Source organism: Nicotiana attenuata, chromosome 10, assembly GCF_001879085.1.
Source record: "Nicotiana attenuata strain UT chromosome 10, NIATTr2, whole genome shotgun sequence".
Classification (NCBI taxonomy): domain Eukaryota; kingdom Viridiplantae; phylum Streptophyta; class Magnoliopsida; order Solanales; family Solanaceae; genus Nicotiana; species Nicotiana attenuata.
This window is the reverse complement of record NC_031998.1, coordinates 8,718,016-8,736,472: the sequence shown is the minus strand read 5'-3', so window position 1 is coordinate 8,736,472 and position 18,457 is coordinate 8,718,016. Positions and strand designations below refer to the sequence as shown.

The 18,457-nt window shown below is 36.0% G+C and overlaps 1 protein-coding gene across 1 annotated transcript; it reads left to right on the top strand.

Moving 5' to 3' along the window:
* Window positions 392-8,060, top strand: LOC109232979 (TBCC domain-containing protein 1-like). Its single transcript, XM_019398690.1, has 9 exons — window positions 392-1,057; window positions 1,347-1,487; window positions 1,846-2,226; window positions 3,771-3,875; window positions 4,964-5,104; window positions 6,614-6,817; window positions 7,022-7,114; window positions 7,292-7,403; window positions 7,489-8,060. Exons 1-9 carry the CDS (start codon window positions 566-568, stop codon window positions 7,530-7,532), a joined length of 1,713 nt encoding a protein of 570 aa, XP_019254235.1. The 5' UTR covers window positions 392-565; the 3' UTR covers window positions 7,533-8,060.

The following is an 18,457-nucleotide window of genomic DNA, read 5'->3' as shown; positions in this document are numbered from 1 at the left end:
AGAAAGGCATGAAAAAGAAGAGAGAGAAAAGGAGAGGGAGATAGGAAAGAGTGAAGAGAGAGGGGACTGAGAGGAGAGGAGGGAAGAACCTACCTGTGGCGGGATGGTGGTCGCCGACACTTGATTGGTCGCCGACTGTGAAAGGTCTGTTAGGATCGAAGAGAGAGAAAGGGTGAGTCTGAGCGAGAGAAAAATGTGGTAAGAGAAGTTTGATTTCTAAAGTTGTATTGAAGAGAATGAACTATTTCATATCCGAGTATACTTTGTAAAATTTTGTACAATGAGGTATAAATTTAATGGTAATCTTAAAAGTGGGTACATATGAGTAGATGTGTTAATACGTTTAATACTAGTTTCATTATTATGTGCTACTTCATATAAATTGAGCTTAAGGGAGAACGAAAATTGTCCACTTATTACCAATTACTATCACCGTACCGGGCCGGGCTCAAAAGTGAACAAGGACCGGGGCTCTCAACCGTGCGCGCAATTATTCTTCTCCTGAGATTTGATCACTGCCATTTTCAACTCTTTAAGCTCCATTTCCATCATTCACTCATAAGCCATGGCGGAAGCCGACGAACAACCACCGCCATCGACGCCGTCCACGGCGTCGTCAACGGCCCCAATTTACATACATCCACGAAGAGAGCCATTCCAACACGGCCTTCTCCCAATCTCTAAACTCATCTTCACCGACGGCACTCAAACTCTTCTTCCAATTCGAGATAAGCTATTATCCCTAACCTCCGGCTCGGCTTACCGAGCCAATTTCGAAGCAATTGCCGAAGCACTTCAGATCTCGCATGAGCATGCTCGCCTTGTACTTGAGACAATTGCCTCCGTTCTCCACTCCGACTCTGATCCAATCGTCACCGCTAAGCCATCGGAGATCGGCTCCGTTGGCGTCAACGTGTTCGATTTGGTGCTGTTTTTGCACATTCAAAGTTATAAAAGGCTGCTTCCTAAAGGACATAAGGATTCCGCTGCAGTAGCTGATGTTTGGCCTTCTACATCCGCCTTCGACGGCTTCTTATCGGCTCTTTCGCCGTTGCAGGTCAGCAGCTTGTGTTTTCTAAATTCCATTCCGTTGTGTATATTCAAATTGGAATTTAGACATTTTTTGGACAATGATTGTGTAATGTGAAGTACTGTAGTGGTTAGTCTTTTAGAGATTTATAATATGCAGAACTTCTAATACTTTCTATTTGTAATTTGGATATAGTATTCACGTGAGATGAATTTAAATGGAGTAACGTGATCAGTGAGGATTCATATAGTCAATCCCAACTTGTTTTGGACTGAGGCAAAATGTGCTAACCAAAAACTTTGCTTAAAAATTGCAGCTCGTACGCAGCAATAGTCGGCGGTTTATGCCATCACAAGCTGATGAAGAGGCTCATCAATTATCCTATTTACAGAAACACTTGGGGAACATTCTTTCACTTTTGGCAGAGTCAGTGGAAGGGGATGGTGAAGAATCACTGGTTTGTGAAGTTTATACCTTTGAGTTATTAACTTATCATACCATTTTTGTCATTTTATATGCTTAGGATAGTTGCCTATCAGATTTGACTGAATCTGATTCATGTTAACTCGACAAGGCATGCTACTTAGTTTTTATTCATTTTGCAAATAAAATTTTATTCATTCAAAACGTACTAAGAATAGTGCACAAAAACTGAAACGTCCAATGTAGGAGCACTTGTTCCTTGATGATGCCTATGACAAATCCTTGCTGCTCCATTCACCTCTATTGGCATCCATTTTGTGCCCTTGTTTGTTTTCATACAGTATGGGCTTAAAGGCATGCGGCAAAGCTAATCTAGTTACTTGACTCCATAGGTTTTGTCTATGGAGAAATTGGAGCATCTGGGCTTCCTAATCTATTTTGGTGAAAAGGGATATGAGAGAATCCCATTGAGTCAGAATGCCCCATTTTTTGCCAATTCAGATCCAGAGATGCCTGCTGTTCCTGTTCCGGCAGCTCAAGTACACGACTGGCTTCTAGAAAATATAGCATCTGCTTTGGAACGAATTACTGAGAGGGCTTCTGCAAAGGAAAATGGACCAAGCACTGCCTCTGATCAGGATGTACCAATGGCTGATGTCGCTGCAAGTTCAGTGAAGAGTTCGTCAACTTCTAGAGGACCAAGTTTCATTGAAGGAATTTCCAAATCATCATATGTAAGGCTGCCAAATGATATTAAAGGCTCCTCTGTAAAGGTAAGTTTCAACTTTATTTTGTGTGTTATTCTTTTTCTGGAAAAGAGTTGAATGATTCATAGGAAAGTATGGAGCTCTTGTAAATAGGCTATTTTCTTGTTGTGTGTGCTAAGGTTTCTTAGTGTTCTACATGATCTGTGACATCGAGGGGAAGGGGTCTGCAGGAATGGGCTTATGCTGAATGTGCTCCTTTAGGTCATTTTCTCTAGTCTATTAATTGTGCCAAAATAAACTTGTTCACAGTTTGGTAGAGTCGGAACAGTGTCCTCCCAAGAAAGACACAGAATACTGTTGCGCGCATTGTGAAGTTATTGACAACTAGTAACTCATTAATATGGTGCAATCTTCTCTCGTTTAAAGGCCAGAATAGAACATTTTAAATCAACTCCTGTGAGTGTGGGCGAATATCACTATATAATTGGTCAAACTGACTTCTAAACTCAACTTAGGTTCTTTACGATAGAGCGGAGGAGCTTTTATGGTCATGATTGTAGAATTACAGGAAGGATTTAATTCTTTAAGTTTATGAATGTAGAATGGACTGTCGTTACATGTAAGACTCTTGATATATGAATATACTAATATGATTTAGAGGCTTATAACATTATTAAGTCTGTTCCAGCTCACATAAATCATAGAGTTACTATATTAAAGATGGATATGCCATATAAGTCAAGATGATTAAACTTTTTTGATTAATTAAAGCGTAATTTCATTAATAATGGGAGTCAAGATGGTAAGACTTTAAAGTTATTTCTTTGACAAGTGGTAAGAATTTAAAGTTATCAGCAAGGAGAAATTATCACATTGCATCATCTTTTGTGGAACTTTGTGTTTTGCAGAACTCATTGGAGAGGATAATTCTTATGAACTTATTTGGTTTTATTACTACCTCTGGTTTGTGTGTGTTTAGTCTCTAACTTATCATTACTAGGTTCAGCAAGTCTCTTGAATACCGCCGTTCTTTTATTTCCTTATTGGCAAGTTTAAAGCAGAATCACACTTGTGCCGAAGGAGATTCAAGGATTCTAGAATTTTGTCCATCACGGGTATAGGGCGAGTTCTCAAGAGTGTTTAAGACTAGCATTGAACTGCATTACAGAAGAATATGGAAAATGAAAGGAAGCACTTTGGGATAAGTGGTCTGCATAAGGTTCTCTCTAGTATCTAATTGAAGGCTAATCTTGTCTGTTGATCAGTTTGTGTGCACCTTTTCGGTTGCCCATTTCTAGATACCCAACCGATGTGGGACACAACAGTAGCATGCTGAGAAGTTTATCTTTGAATAATTTAATAGTCTCAAATTCCAAAAGCTTGTCAAGCCCTTTAAATTGGTTGCAAAATCTTTTGGATTAAGCATGGAATGATTTTGCATTATTAGCATTTTTAGCTTTTCTTGTGGTTTAAATGATATGATTTCTTCTTATTGTCATATCATGTTTTACCTTGTATCCCAACAAATTCTTGGCCGGACAGATCTAAATTTTGGGGTAATGAACTTTCTACTTGATTCTTGATATTGAATCCTTTTTCTCTTTTGGCAGGTTGTCAATTGCCATGAATCAGTCATTTATATTTTAGCTCCTTTGAAATATGCGACGGTATATGGATGCTCTGATGCAACTATTGTCCTAGGAGCTGTGGGCAAGGTAGGTACTAACCTTTAGGAAGATGTTGCTTGTTTCTTCTTGAGGGTCGTTAGTAGTGAAATTGTAGAAATTCTAGTAGGAGGTAAATTTAGTTCTACATTACCTTGTAACTTTTCGTAAATGTCTCATGTATATATGAATTAAATGTGTTCTTATTTGTGTGCTTCTGAAAATCAGCCTGCACTGTACTGTAATACAGGGTTTTGCTGTTTAGCAATGCCAAGGCACGATCTACTTAAGGGTACTTATTGGGCCAAGTGCCATCTTCTACAAAGAATATATTCCAGCATTTGCACCAGTATTTATCACATGCGCTTGGTGACAAAGATATGCATTTTTTTTTCTGACAAGTGACAAAGATATGCAGGCTTCTAATTTTGTGTACATATTTTGTACTGAATTTGAAAATCCAAGTAATTAGTAGATGGAGAAACAATATCATTCGTAGTTTCTCCTACCGTTGAAGTTTGAGCTTATCAGAGAGTTGAGCTTATTCTTATCTGAGATTTGGTTTTATTTAATTTTGATCCAGTTGGAGCTGTATGGTTTGAAAAAACTTCATTTAGGCTGTGCTGGCATCAGCTACCAGTTACGAATGCATTTTGAACTTTGTGATTCTGGATGGTGTTTAGGCATTTCTTCATATTACTTGGCACCCTAAAAACAACTGAGTATAAAAATAAAATAAAAAAAGACACGGTCTCGAATGGACCTGTAGGAGTACATAGGATTCATATAGCCGAGTACAATTTATCTAAGGTTGTGGCATAGATGTTGGAATGATTGATATTGATATTCTTCTGCAGTTATGGCTCAAATGCTGTACACAAAAATGTCACCAATATTTGCATGCAATTCAAAGATGAAAAAGGAAGAAATTTATGCTTTATGAAACTGATGTTTGCTGCTTTCTACTGCCAGTAAAAAAGCTTTCCATGATTTCAAAAGCTAATGACAAAAAGTAGAGAGCTAGGTTTCCCTAGTTTCTTGTGTTAATTGATCCATTTTGCAAATGGTTTACAATTGTGTATTTGATGCTCTAAACTAATTATTGGATTTGACATTTAATAGTATAATGTCTGTTGCAGGCTGTCAGAATTGAGCACTGTGAACGTGTACACGTGATTGCAGCAGCAAAACGTATTTGTATTGCCAACTGTCGTGAATGCATATTCTTCTTGGGAGTAAACCAGACACCGCTTCTTGTTGGTGATAACCATAAATTGCAGGTCTGTGTTACTTTTGTGCTGCTGCTCAAAGGTTCAGCCTACTCCTTGGGTCTCCAAAATCCTTATTTTATTCATACATGTATGGTTTTCCATGATCACTCTGCATCAAATAGTCATTGCAAACTCCTATGGATTTAGAAGTGAAATTATTCAGTCAGCTTTGAGTCTTTTCTTTATTTTTTATCGATCTTATGCTGCCACAAGTGGAATGCAATTAAACCAGCAGTTCTAAGTATTGATGCAGTTTTTTCCGTTGGTCTAAATGCAAGAGAATTGATTATATTATTGCAAATATAGGACATCTTAGTGGAATATTTTTAATGAACCATATATTACTTTGTTGAGTCATTTGAGTTTATTATTTAAGTGTGGGAAGCATGAAAACCTTGCGTAGGATTATCTCTAGCACATGTCAAATGCATGTCTGTGGAAGATTCTCAATGAACCATTTATCATTTTGTTAAGTAATCCGAGTTTGTTATCTAAGCGCGAAGCATGAAAACCATGGAAGGGAATGCCTATATCACAAAATACATGTTGGAGTGGCCTAGATGGATGGATCATGGATGTTATGTAGGCAAATATAGTTATTTTTTCAAATCCCTTCTCTGAATGCATGCGATGAATTTAAGGGTGTAGTAAGTGTACAGGATGGAGAATTTCAGTGCAATTGAGAAGTTTGAAATACTAAACTACTCCCTCCGTTCCAGTTTATGTGAACCTATTTCCTTTTTGGTCCGTTCCAAAAAGAATGACCCCTTTATAAATTTGGAAACAATTTAGCTTAAATTTTCAATTCTACACTTAATGAGAAGCTTTTAAGCCACACAAATACTCTGGACCCCTTTTTGACTTGTTTAGGACCACAAATTCAAAAAGTCTTATTTTTCTTAAACTCCGTGCCCAGTCAAACATTTCACATAAATTGGAACGGAGGGAGTAGTAAACTTTAGTCTGTGGCGAATTTCAATATAATGGTTGAGTGCTGGAGATGTAAAATTGAGTTTTAGGACTCTTGGTTTACTTTCTTTCTGTGATAAATGGGGATTGTTGGTGTAGTTTATCACTTAATTGACTGGCATATTGGATAAAAACTAAGCTGAGCTTTTTGCTGCGACTTCCAGTGGACTACATAATTTGTATCCATCATCTAATTATGTTGCAAAATACCTTGTGCGTCTTAGAGGTAGTGCATTCTCTTTTTAGTAGTGTCTATTTTGTCAAGATTGCTAGCCACTTGGTGGCCTTTGTTCTCTTCTAAGAATAGTTTGTCAATTATGACCTTAAATATTTTGCTAAGTTAACTAGGTCTTGGTAAACCATTCTTTTTTTGTAATGTAAGTGAATATAAGAATTGAGGGTATTCTTCATTTTATCATTATATGCATTCTATTTACAAGCATTTTCTCAATGCTATATGCTGATTGGACAGTATACTTCTTGCTGTATGACTTATTGTTCTGGGGAAAATTTTACTTCCCCATCCATTTCTTTTGATGATTTTGTCAGGTGGCTCCATACAATACTTTTTACTCGCTACTGGAGGAACACCTGAATCAAGTTGGTATTGACCCAACCATCAACAGATGGGATGCACCTGTAGCTCTTGGTGTCGTTGATCCACATGATTCACTGTCACATCCTGCTGGTGTATCTGATGTTCAAACTGAGTCTGCTATCCCGGTAGACCTTGATCAGTTCACTAGCTTTTTGGTATGTCTATAAAAGTAGCGACAAGGACCTTCGAGTTTTATTTATCATATCACCGAGTACCATTCCTTTTTTAAATGTCTCCAATTCTGGTTAAATGTCTATTATTTGCTCATGGAATATTTGCTCAAAATCTGTTGGTAAAGTGATTTTTTTTCCTCACTGTTCTTTTAAAAACGCTAATATGCACGGCTCCAATTGTCACAGATTCCACACTGGTTTGAAGGGCAGCAATCCGGGTCCACGAAAGATAATCCATTCCCTTTACCGGATGCTTATTTGGCATCCCAGCAGAGAAATGTGCGTTAGAACACCAACTAACTTATTGTATCATTTTGCATCACATTTGTGCACACAATATGATTACTGATCCTCCGTTTATGTAGTATACTCCAATACATATTGTCATATTTTAATGTTTTAGTTGAATCATCAATTTTTTGGAAAATCATAATTCATACTTCTTGACCCTTTCAGCACAAAAACTTGGAGGAGAATAAGAGTATGTTGAAGGACACTGAGCTTGACGAGACGCGGAAACGAGAAGTAGCAACTGCTCTCCATGCGTGCTTTAAGGACTGGTTATATGGTAATGGTGGCAGTTTGTATATCATTTCTTGGTGTCCGTGTTTTAACTTTTTATCCTCACCCACTGTTCTGCCAATATTTGACAGCTTCAGGAAATATACGGCAACTATACTGTCTTCAAGGTGATTAGAATTCTGCACGATGTTTGAGCTGTGTAGCAAGGAAGGTAACCCTCCACTTCCATTGTAGATTTCAGTTTCATCCACTGCAAGTTCCTCCCTGCCATTTTTGTTGGTGCTGAAGGCAGCTGAGAGCTTGATGCTATTGCAATATCGTTCAGCTACTCAAGTCGCGCTTTTCAACTGTTGTGCATTTTATAACCAGAACGCGTCAGGACCATGTTACTTTTGCAGGAGACTGCTCACTGCACTGTCTCGTACTACTATGGAAGTCAATATGTTTAGGTTTCAATTCCCCCTTTTTTCTTTATTGGTTTTACTAGGTTCTGAACTTTAGCCAAAGGATTGATCTGTTATTTATTTGTTTGTTTGGGTTCCTGTATACAAATAAGAGATGCAGAAGACCATGCGGGGAAAATTAGAGAACAGTTTTCCTGTTCAACGAATGATGATGAGAAGCCAGCATTTTGTAAAACTGGTGATGTGTTTTGCCATGCAGCTAAAGTTAACGCAGTTCTGCACCGTCTGGTCATGTTGAAGCTTTGTTCTCAAAAGTCTTCCACTGCACTGTCCTCCCCAATCCCTCCCCAATATTGGATATGAAATTTTATCTGCTTGCTTTTCTTGGATTTACTTCAAAGTAGAAGAACCATCAACATAATTCCTTGCAAGCAGCAAGATCTATGTAGCTCTGGCAGATAGTCGAGATGTCAATATCACAGAATGATTTCTAAAATTGAGGTTCCTCAATTGACTCGAAGGAAATAAATTGATTTTTTAACTTGAGCTAATTGATCTACTAAAACCTAAGAATTAAATTACCAAACTAAAATTACTTATAGTAGTTGGGAGCAAATCCCTGTGACACATCTTTTGACCGCTGAAATTGTTTTATACACCCAACATATTCATAGTGTGTCTAATACACTCAACATCATTCTTCATCAGTTTACCAATAAGGCTACGACACGCGTTATTAACTTTTACCCCCCGATTTGAAAAATCCTCTACTTCTACGCCATCGTTGACACCACCAAGAAAAAGTCATACCCACCGCTTTCTAACCTTCACGTAGATTCAATTTTGCAATGATTCCTCCTAATAAACCCAAGATCGAGATTGGAAGAGACTAAATCCGTTTGGCCAAGCTGCCAAAAATTGCTTATTTTGAAAAGTACATTTTTTCACAAGTGCTTTTTCCAAAAGTAATTTTAAAAAAAAATATTTTATGGTTGGCCAATTTATTTAAGAAGTACTTTTTGCAACATTTGACAAACAAATTGTGTTTGGCCAATCTTTCTAAAAAGTGCTTTTGAGTGTCAAATTACCAAAAAGAATAGTACCAAGGTCTTATAATTATTTTAAAGAGAAAAATGGACTTAAATATTTATCGTAAGAGACTTTTATTATTTTTTATTTTATTAAATTAAAATATAAAACATAAAGTAAACATACATATTAAAGATTTAAATCAATATAACATATATAGTTATACCAAAGCATATAATGTTATCTAGTATAATTACTTATTGTCATTATTCAGTATGAATTAGAAGTCTTTTCCACAAATTACTATATATCACACAACGCATTCATATTAGTATAAGACTTGCCTTGCATTTCTAAAGGAATACCAGAAGGTCCATCTCCTTCCTCGATCTTTGCAGTAATGTCTTTATTAGCATAATAGTTGAACTCTTTATCGGTAGAAGAATGTCGTCGGCTGAAATTATGTATAACCATGGTAGTTGTAACAAGATGATTCGGAGTGTCAAACTTGAAAGATGACATTGAACGTAAAACAGAAATTAAATATTTAAAAATTATTGTTTTCGTAAAATAAAAAATAGTTAAGTATGTTTAAATTCAAATTCAAAAAGAGTAACTAATTATTAACAACACATAATGCATAATTTAATTTTTTTTTTAAATTTAAATACAAAAAAGAAACTAATTATTACCTAACCTAACTACTTTGTCCTAAATTACCAAGTGACCTATTGTGAGACTGTCACTTGGTTTAATGTGGAAGTTTTTTCTTCTTCTTTTAATAATACATAGATTATGTGATGCAATTATAAATTTATTACCTAATTGTAGGTAATTTTACTAATTAGATTTGATAATTATTTTAAGATTCGGAAATTAATAGTCTATAATAGGGGAAATTATAAATGATTATTTGTAGGAATATAATTGATAATCCAAAGAAGGATGTAGATAATTTTCTTTAGTGTGAAAAAAGAAGAAGATGATTTTGAAAGTTACAAGACATTACACAAAGAAAACAACCAAAAACAAGAAAAGTCAAAAAAGAATTTGAAAAGTTACAATATATTCATATATATATATGATATCTCTAGTTTTATAAGAATGGTAGAAACTAAAAAAAAAAAAAAGGCTTAAATTAGTAAGGGATAATTTGGAAAATATAAACTTATGGTGAGGATAGTTTTGTCTTGAATAAATTAATTTTGTGCTTCTGCTTCCTGGAAGAAGCTAGAATTTTCTGCTTCTTCCCAAAAGCAGAAAAACTGCTTCTGCTGCTGGCCAAAAGTACTTCTCTGTCTTGGCCAAACACCTTAAATTTTTTAAAAAGTACTTTTTTCTCCCAAAAAGTACTTTTGACCTCCCAAAAGCTTGGCCAAACAGGCTCTAAGGGCTTATTTAACCAAGTTCTAGAAGGCCAAAAGTACTTTTCTTTTGTTATAAAAAGGACTTTGTTAGAAATTTGATGTGTTTGGCTAAGATGGAGAAGTGCTTGTGAGCAGCAGAAGTAGTTTTTTTGCTTTTAAGAAGAAGCTATAAATTTTTGCTTCTTATAAAAAGCAGAAGCAAAAGCAGAAAATTAATTTTTCTTGAGACAAAGTATCCTTACTATAAATTTATATTTTTCAAATTATCCTTCAATAATTTTATTTTTCCCTTTTCATTTTTGTTTCTACTATCCCTTTCTTTTTATTTATTTTATTTCTATTGTATTTTTATGCTCCTTCTCCTATTCTTCTTTGAAATAGTCCCTTCGCCATAAATAGATCTCTTTTTTATATAGATTAATGAAGTAGATTCTAAATTTATACTGAATGACTATATTTTGATATATTTAAATTATCAATGTAAACAATAAGTAATACCGGATACCTATTATTATTGCTTTGGATAACTATTATATTGATTAAAATCTTTAATATATATTTTTACTTTATATTTTATATTCTAATTAAATAAAAGAAAAAATAATTAATTTTATTATAATAAATATTTAAATTCATTTATCTCTTTTAAATAAGATACTACTTGTAAATTAAACATGTATTGTCTTTTTTCGTAATTTGATACTCAAAAGTACTTTTTAAATAGATTGTCCAAACACAATTTGCTTGTTAAAGTATTTCTCAAATGAACTGGCCAAACACAAACTATAATTTTTCAAAAGTACTTTCTTAAAACGCACTTCTCAAAATAAGTAGTTTTTGACAACTTAGCTAAACAGGCTCTAAAACTGAAATTGCAACTTCTTCGTTCTTCATTTTCCCCGTCCATTGTCAGATCTCATACCATGAAGGAAAAATTTATTTTATTGAACAAAGATCTCTACAATACTTCGGACTTCTCCAAACATAAAATAAGCTACCAATACCCTATTTAAAATAATAAGAAACCTATTTCAACTAGAAACATAAAAACTATTTCTATATAATTCTGACAACAAATCCTATTTAGATATCAATTAAATACTGGCAAATACCAATCCTAAACAATTTTGTTTTCCTATTACGACTTTGAATTATCTTTCCAACATTCTCCCGTAATTCAAAGTTGTATATGTTTGACTTTTTTTGTTACTATTATGTCGGAGCACTTCTCTCTAACATTCACGTTTGTTGAAGCACTTGTCTCCAACTCCCGTTGATGCACTTTGTCACCAATAACAAATTTTGTTGAAGCACTTGTCTCCAACTCCGTTGATGCACGTGACACTCTCGTTGATGCACTTTGTCACCAATAACCAATTTTGTTGAAGCACTTGTCTTCAACTCCCGCTAATGCACTTTGTCACCAACAACCAATTTTGTTGAAGCACGTGGCTTCAACGCCCGCTGATGCACTTTGTTACCGACATCCAAATTTTTGTTGAACCACTTGTCTCCAACACCCGTTGATGCACTTTGTCACCAACACCCAATTTTGTTTCAACTACCGTTGATGCACTTTGTCAACAACATCCAATTGCTGATGCACATGTCACCAGTTCTCAAATTATTATTAGTTTTTAACCGCTACTCTCTAATTTTTTGGAGAAGAGTTTCTTCCTCTCGTGCCATATTGGCTAGCACCTCTTTTATGTTGAAATATGTTTTATCCTTCTATTTTTTTTGCATGCATATATTATTGGCTCGACGTTTACCAACATATTCATTGGCCAAACGGGCGGCAAATATTGGCTAGTACCATCCGTCGGCAACGGAAGCTAATTCATTCTCACCGAAGATCATAGAAGCTTTGATACCAATATTAAAAAAAAAATATATTTTATGATAGATTCTCTGAAAACTCTCTACAATTCTCACAAATCTCCACACATAAAATAAGCTACCAATACCCCTATTTATAACATTACTGTCATACCTCCTTTTTACACACACCTAACACGAAGGATAATGTATAAGGGAGTTTTTCCATTTAAAGTGACATTATTCGAATGGGATTATTTATTTATTTTTAGAGTCGCCACTTGGGAAAGGATTGGCTTTTGGTGTCCCAAGTCACCGGTCTTTAACTTAAATCCCAAATCGAGGAATATTGTCGATTTCCCAATTGGAGTCTGCGAACCAGAGATTCTGAATAAGGAATTATGTTGAGCCGAGGGAAGGTGTTAGGCACCCCCGGATCCCGTGGTTCTAGCACGGCCGCTTAAATTATTATAAATGGCTAAAATCTGAATTTTTTTTACATGTTCCAACCTATAGTGCGATTTTAAGGTTATTTACCGCTTTTAGTTGAAAATTTTTTAAGAAAGTGAACGTCGTTTAAAAACGTATTTTCGGATCACGTCACATGAAATGCACCCGGATCCTCGACACATTCTTATTCAACGTTTTGGGATTTGAATTTGGGTTGCATGAAATGCACACCCGTATTTTAAGAAGGTAAACTTATTAAAAACGTGCCTAAAGCGACTAACGGGGAGGCTGCGAAATTCACTAAACGGCACGCCCGGATTCTAAGTGTTTTGATATAAGCATTTAATAAGGGCCCCGCAATTTGTGTGTTTTGTTTGGCGAGACTCATCTCACTTTATTATTTAAAGGCCAAACTAAAGTGACCTATGATTTTTCTATTTATTTTGTCACTAAAAGGGCCTAATTACTTTGCATTTACAAATTCGGGCTTCGAGTTCAAGTTCGAACTCAAACAAAAGGGAAGACCCTCTTAATTTGAACCCGCTAACTAACTCGAAAACCTAAATTTATATTGCAAACTAATCCCCATATTCCTAGTATGATTTTAAAAGACTTTGGCTTTTAGTATTTTTGGGCCTTCAGACGTGGCCCAATACAGGTTTAATGCAACACTGCCCAACTGTGGGCCTGATGCCACGAAAATAGGGCCTGCTGTGTTTTATTTAGAGATTGCCCAGCTTTTGGGCTTCTGCCATGTGGTTAGGCCCAATCAGCATATCACTTATATGATCAAGGATTGTTAAACAAATACTCAAACCATTATTTGTTAATCTGGACTTCAACAGTCAATTAAACTCATACCTACACATCTCAAACGAATTCAATGATGATCTGGACATTTTTAAATAGGAAAAATTGAGTTGGACTTTTAATAGGCGTGCAGTAAACAAACAATATATCCAATCCTTATACAGACAAATGTAATCTAATATGAAAGTGTGAGGCTGAAAGTAATTATACTACTCACTACTTGAAACACATTTCTCTAACTCTAAAAGGTCTAATGTTTCAATGAGTTACAAAACACGCTGAACTGGTATCATTGACAGCATATTGGCATATTTTAAGGCACTCACTGCTTTACTTGACTAGAAACGTGTTCACCTCTCCTAAATCAACCAAACACAAATACATTTGCTATCACAAGAGTCCAGTAATTCAAATTATACAGTCCCTCATAATCTCATAGTGAGAACCTAATTATATAGCTCACAGTTCAGGAATATATCAATTGCAAAATGAAAACAAAAGTACTCTAAAAACTACAGCAGAACCATCAATTGGCAATAAACGAGATGGCAACTTCATTTCATTTTTTTTTCAGCTGGGAAACTACATGAATTTCAGAACGTGTACCTGGAATCAAAGGGTAACAATAAAGGAATGAGATCAGCAATGCCGCAGCAAATCACAGCAATAAGATCAGCAGTAACACAACTCGCACAAGGCTAATTTTCAACCCAAATCAAGCCACAATACCCAGGGAGGAATGGTAGAAGAGTATAACAATAAAATGACCCAAAATCCCACTGATTTTCACGCAAATTTAGTTGAAACTGAACCAGGAACACTCAGATCACTTCAGCACTTCAATGTCTACCCAAGGATGAAAATTAAAGCCTAGAACTCAAAAATCAGCCTAGAGAATTCAATTGAAACAATATTTTTTGGAGTTTTCTACTGTATTTTGTTTGTTTTTGGTTTTTTTAGAAGGAATGAAGATCTGAAGAAGTTCTAACTATAGAATTCAGATTTTGAATCTGTTTTAGAATTGGAAATTCAAATTTTAGGATCAGATCTACAGGGGTGTCTTTGGAGGGAATTTTCAGGTGTGTGTCCAACTTCTAGAGACATTGAGGAATTTTTCAGATTTTAAAACTTGTAAAACAAGGCAAAGGGTATGCCTTTTTATAGGCAAAACTAGGGCAGCATCAGATTTTTGTTTTACACCCTCAGTCCCTCTTTTATTTTCAGATTTTAACTACTTGAACCGCTCATTTTATGCCTTGTTGGCCAAGTAACACTACTAACTTTCTGAATTTCAAATTAAAACTCCATCTAGAAGGTTCTAGTGATTTCCAATTTCAGCTACTGCATTATCCTTTATTTGAATTACCTATATTACCCCTACCTTGGTTCTGAAATTACCAAGTCTTAACAAACCAGCCCATTTTTAATGCCCAAACTGCCCTTGATTGGCCTTAAAATTACTAATCCTATATAAACTAACTCAACCCCCTTTGGTCTCAGTCTACCCGAGTTAGTCAATATCAAACTAGAGATTAATCAGCTATAACCAAACAGGACCTAAAATTAAACTAATCAAATCACCTAACTAATCATGAAATTATATCTAACAATTAGTAGACTAACAATTAATGGCAACCAAACAAACTTGAAACTAAAATCAAATTAACAGTAGCAATCATGAATCAACTAAAAAGAAAATCAAAACAGAACGGAAATTAAACAAAAACTAAAACCAAAACAGAATCAATAAAATTAAAAGAAAACCTAAAATTCTAAATCAATCAACACGACTAATGATAACGAGTCATTCAATTAGGATCAAACCAAATAAGAACAAATATTTAAACTATACTATTACAATCAGGACCCTAATCATAGAAGAACAAAAGTCAGAATCGTGAGCGAGAGGAAAGCAGAAAGTAAAAGAAAAAATGAAATACCTCCAATTCTCGAATCAGACTCGCATTAAGGCCAACTTCCAGAGTGATTTGGGATTATAATTGTCCTTAACCATGTGTTTTCATGAGAAGACACATGATTAAAGGCTATTATAGCCCAAAATCAGTAAACCTTCAGCTCCTGAGAATTTAGGGTTTCAGGCCTAGTTTCGATCTAATATTCGAGGTGCTTGGGGAATATTTGAAGGCAATGGGTTGTAGATTCGGGATGAGAAGGTCATGGTGGTCAAGGGGTATGGATTTGGGGTTGTTTGGATGAGTTTAGGGTTTTGCCGGAATTTTTGATTTGAAATTCGAAGCTTTCGGTGAGGATTTGAGGGAATTTAAAGTTAGATATGGATTGGGGAGATGAAGACGGAGCTCTGGTGAAAATTTGGAGTTATTTGGAGTTTCGCCGCCGGCGGAGGCGATTTTCGGCCGGCGGCTCACGGCGGAGCCGGTGGGGAATTAGAGGCGGCTAGGGTTTGTGTATTAGGGTTAGTCAGAGACAGAAAGGAGAAGGGGGGGGGGTGTGCGTTTGGACATTAATATATCAACACTAACCTAGTTCTGAGCCATAGGATCAAATAACCTAGACGGCTCAAATCTAATAGAGCCAAAACGATGCAGTTTTGTCTCTGAATAGCTGGACCGGATATTTTTGTATTTGGGCTTGGTCTGGAAACGATTTGGAAGGGTATTGGGCTGGTCTCACCCGGATTTGGCCCAAACATTTGCCAGCCCTTTTGCTTTTATTTCATTTTCTTTTATTTGTTTTCTTATTTTCTTTTTTGTATGTTATTTATTTATTTATTTTGAATTTTCTGATTTTATTAAATGTAAAAAATAAAGACCCAAATTGACTCTAAAATTATACTAATTAAAATTCCAAAATTAACTAATTTCTAATTTAAAAGAAAACTTAAGACAAATTCTAAAAATTGAAAGTAGGAATGCAAAGAACCATTTTTGTTATTTTCTTTATTTTTTGTAATATTAAAATGCGCACTATTTTGTATTTTTGGAATTATATCAATTAAAATGCACACAAAAATGCAAGCAAGACACAAAATCATGCAATTAATTCCTAAAATTCAAATAATAAAAGAAAAATCCTAATTCTAAGGAATTTTATAGGAGTAATTTAAGCGTGGCAAAAATCACGTGCTCACAATTACGAAACCTATTTCAACTAGAAACATGAAACTATTGTATATGGTGAAATTGGTTTAATATTAAATGATAGAATGATAGCGTGACACGTGAAACCAAAGACAGATAGAAAGTAAATCAAATAACAACCAATACCAGGAACAATTGCTGAAATTAGCATCGGATAGACCCCGAAGGGAGCATGATCAACGTGAGAAGATCAAATCTATATCATCGGATATCATTCAATGAAGAAAATTCATTGGCATTAAATGGGCTGCCGTTGCAGAGAATATTTGCATTCATGGCCTGCCGTTACATATTCATCAATGGCCCTTTATTGTCATTTAAGAGGGGATTGATCCTAGGATCTTGTTTCTCTAGGTATAGCTACAAATAGTAGTCTCAACAATCATTGTAAGACATGAAATTCTTGACAAAACTTATGCTATATTCTGTTCTCAAGCTCAATAAGATAACTTTATTTGCTCTTTTATATTCTTCCCATCTCTGTCCTCGGAGCCAAACTTGTCATTTCCTTCTATTTTAACCGCTAAGTCTTATTTTTAATCTCGTTTATTTATTATTTTCGGATCAAATCAGTTTGCTTGTCTATAAACCACATAATAAATTCAACTGTACCGTTTTACAAGCAAATAGTTTGGTCCCACCGTGGGGCGTAGACAGTTGCGTAATTGAGTTGATCCTTGTGTTTATTACTAACTAGTTTGATTCTTTATTCCTTAGCAAGAAATCAAAAATGACAGCTAACGATGTCAACATCGCACATAACGTTGAGGGACGTGAAAATCTGCCTCAACATGAGGATTCAATTAGTGACACCTGCAATGAGGGGGATGAGGCAACCCCGGTCCATGAAGGACAGTACCCCTGACATGTACGGGAGCCAACAATCGATGACGCGGAAGAGGAACAAGTTGCGAAAACAGTAAGAATCCTCAGAGAACAACAAAAGCCATCACGGGCCACCTTTTAAGGCAAGATCAGGTGATGATGGAATTGAAGCAAGCATTGTACAACGCTTCTAACAATGCAAAAGGAAGGGGCCCAATTCCTCCTGGTGCTCCTGCAAATCAAACGGATCAAAGAGTTGATAAAAACACCCCGAGGGGTGAGGTCGATTTTGACGGTGCCGGGCGGACCGGTAGCGGATCTAGTAACGATAACAGTAATGATCCCTTCAAAATCGAGCTCATGAGATTTACGAGGAAAATAAATGAACGGATAGATCAAAATGCAAAGGAGTTTCACGCCCGAATGGATCAGATTTCTGGCGCACCACCAGTTTTGAAGGGCTCGATTCGAAAAAATATACTTAGTTAACGTTTAGACCGAGCACATCACCGGAGTTAATTCCGAAGTAGTTCAAGATGCCGGACATACCAAAGTACGATGGGACTTCAGACCATCAGGAGCACATAACAACCTACACAACAACGGTGAAAGGGAATAATTTGGCTTAATATGAGACCGAATCGATTCTGTTGAAAAAGTTTGGAGAAACTCTCACGAACGGGGCTTTGACATGGTATTCACTCTTACCCGAGAATTTAATAGACTCTTTTGAAATGCTTGCAGATTCGTTCATTAAGGCCCATGACGGGGCTAGAAAGGTCCAAGCCAGGAAGGCGGACATATTTAGGATCACACAAGGTGAGTCCGAATTGCTATAGGAATTCATGATCAGATTCTAGAAAGAGAGGCTGCTGCTACCGACCGTACCAAACGAGTGGGCAGCATAGGTGTTCACGAAGTGTTTGAATTTGAGGAGCTCCGACGCTTCCAGAAAGCTCAAGGAAAGCCTAATCGAATTCCAAGAGACTACAAGGGCGGATGTTCATACCCGCTATGATTCGAAAATAAGAATAGAAGATGATCACCTCGGGTTGCCGATATCAACCAAAGGGCAGGGCCGAGATAAGAACCACGATAAGTTCAAAGGTGATTTTGATACATACCCGCGATCTTCTAAAGGACTCTTTGCCCATACAAGAGAATTGAAGGGCGCGTCAGCAAAGGTTTCGGGTCCTTGGATAGGTTCTCTCCCAACAGAAGAATTAACCGTTGCCGGAACAACAAATCGTTGCAAGAAAAAGATGTACCGGGGATCTG

Coding starts and splice junctions, on each gene's coding strand:
- LOC109232979 (XM_019398690.1), top strand. CDS start 566: ATGGCGGAAGCCGACGAACAACCACCGCCATCGACGCCGTCCACGGCG. Junction 1,488..1,845: donor GGGATGGTGAAGAATCACTG/GTTTGTGAAGTT, acceptor TTGACTCCATAG/GTTTTGTCTATGGAGAAATT. Junction 3,876..4,963: donor TCCTAGGAGCTGTGGGCAAG/GTAGGTACTAAC, acceptor TGTCTGTTGCAG/GCTGTCAGAATTGAGCACTG.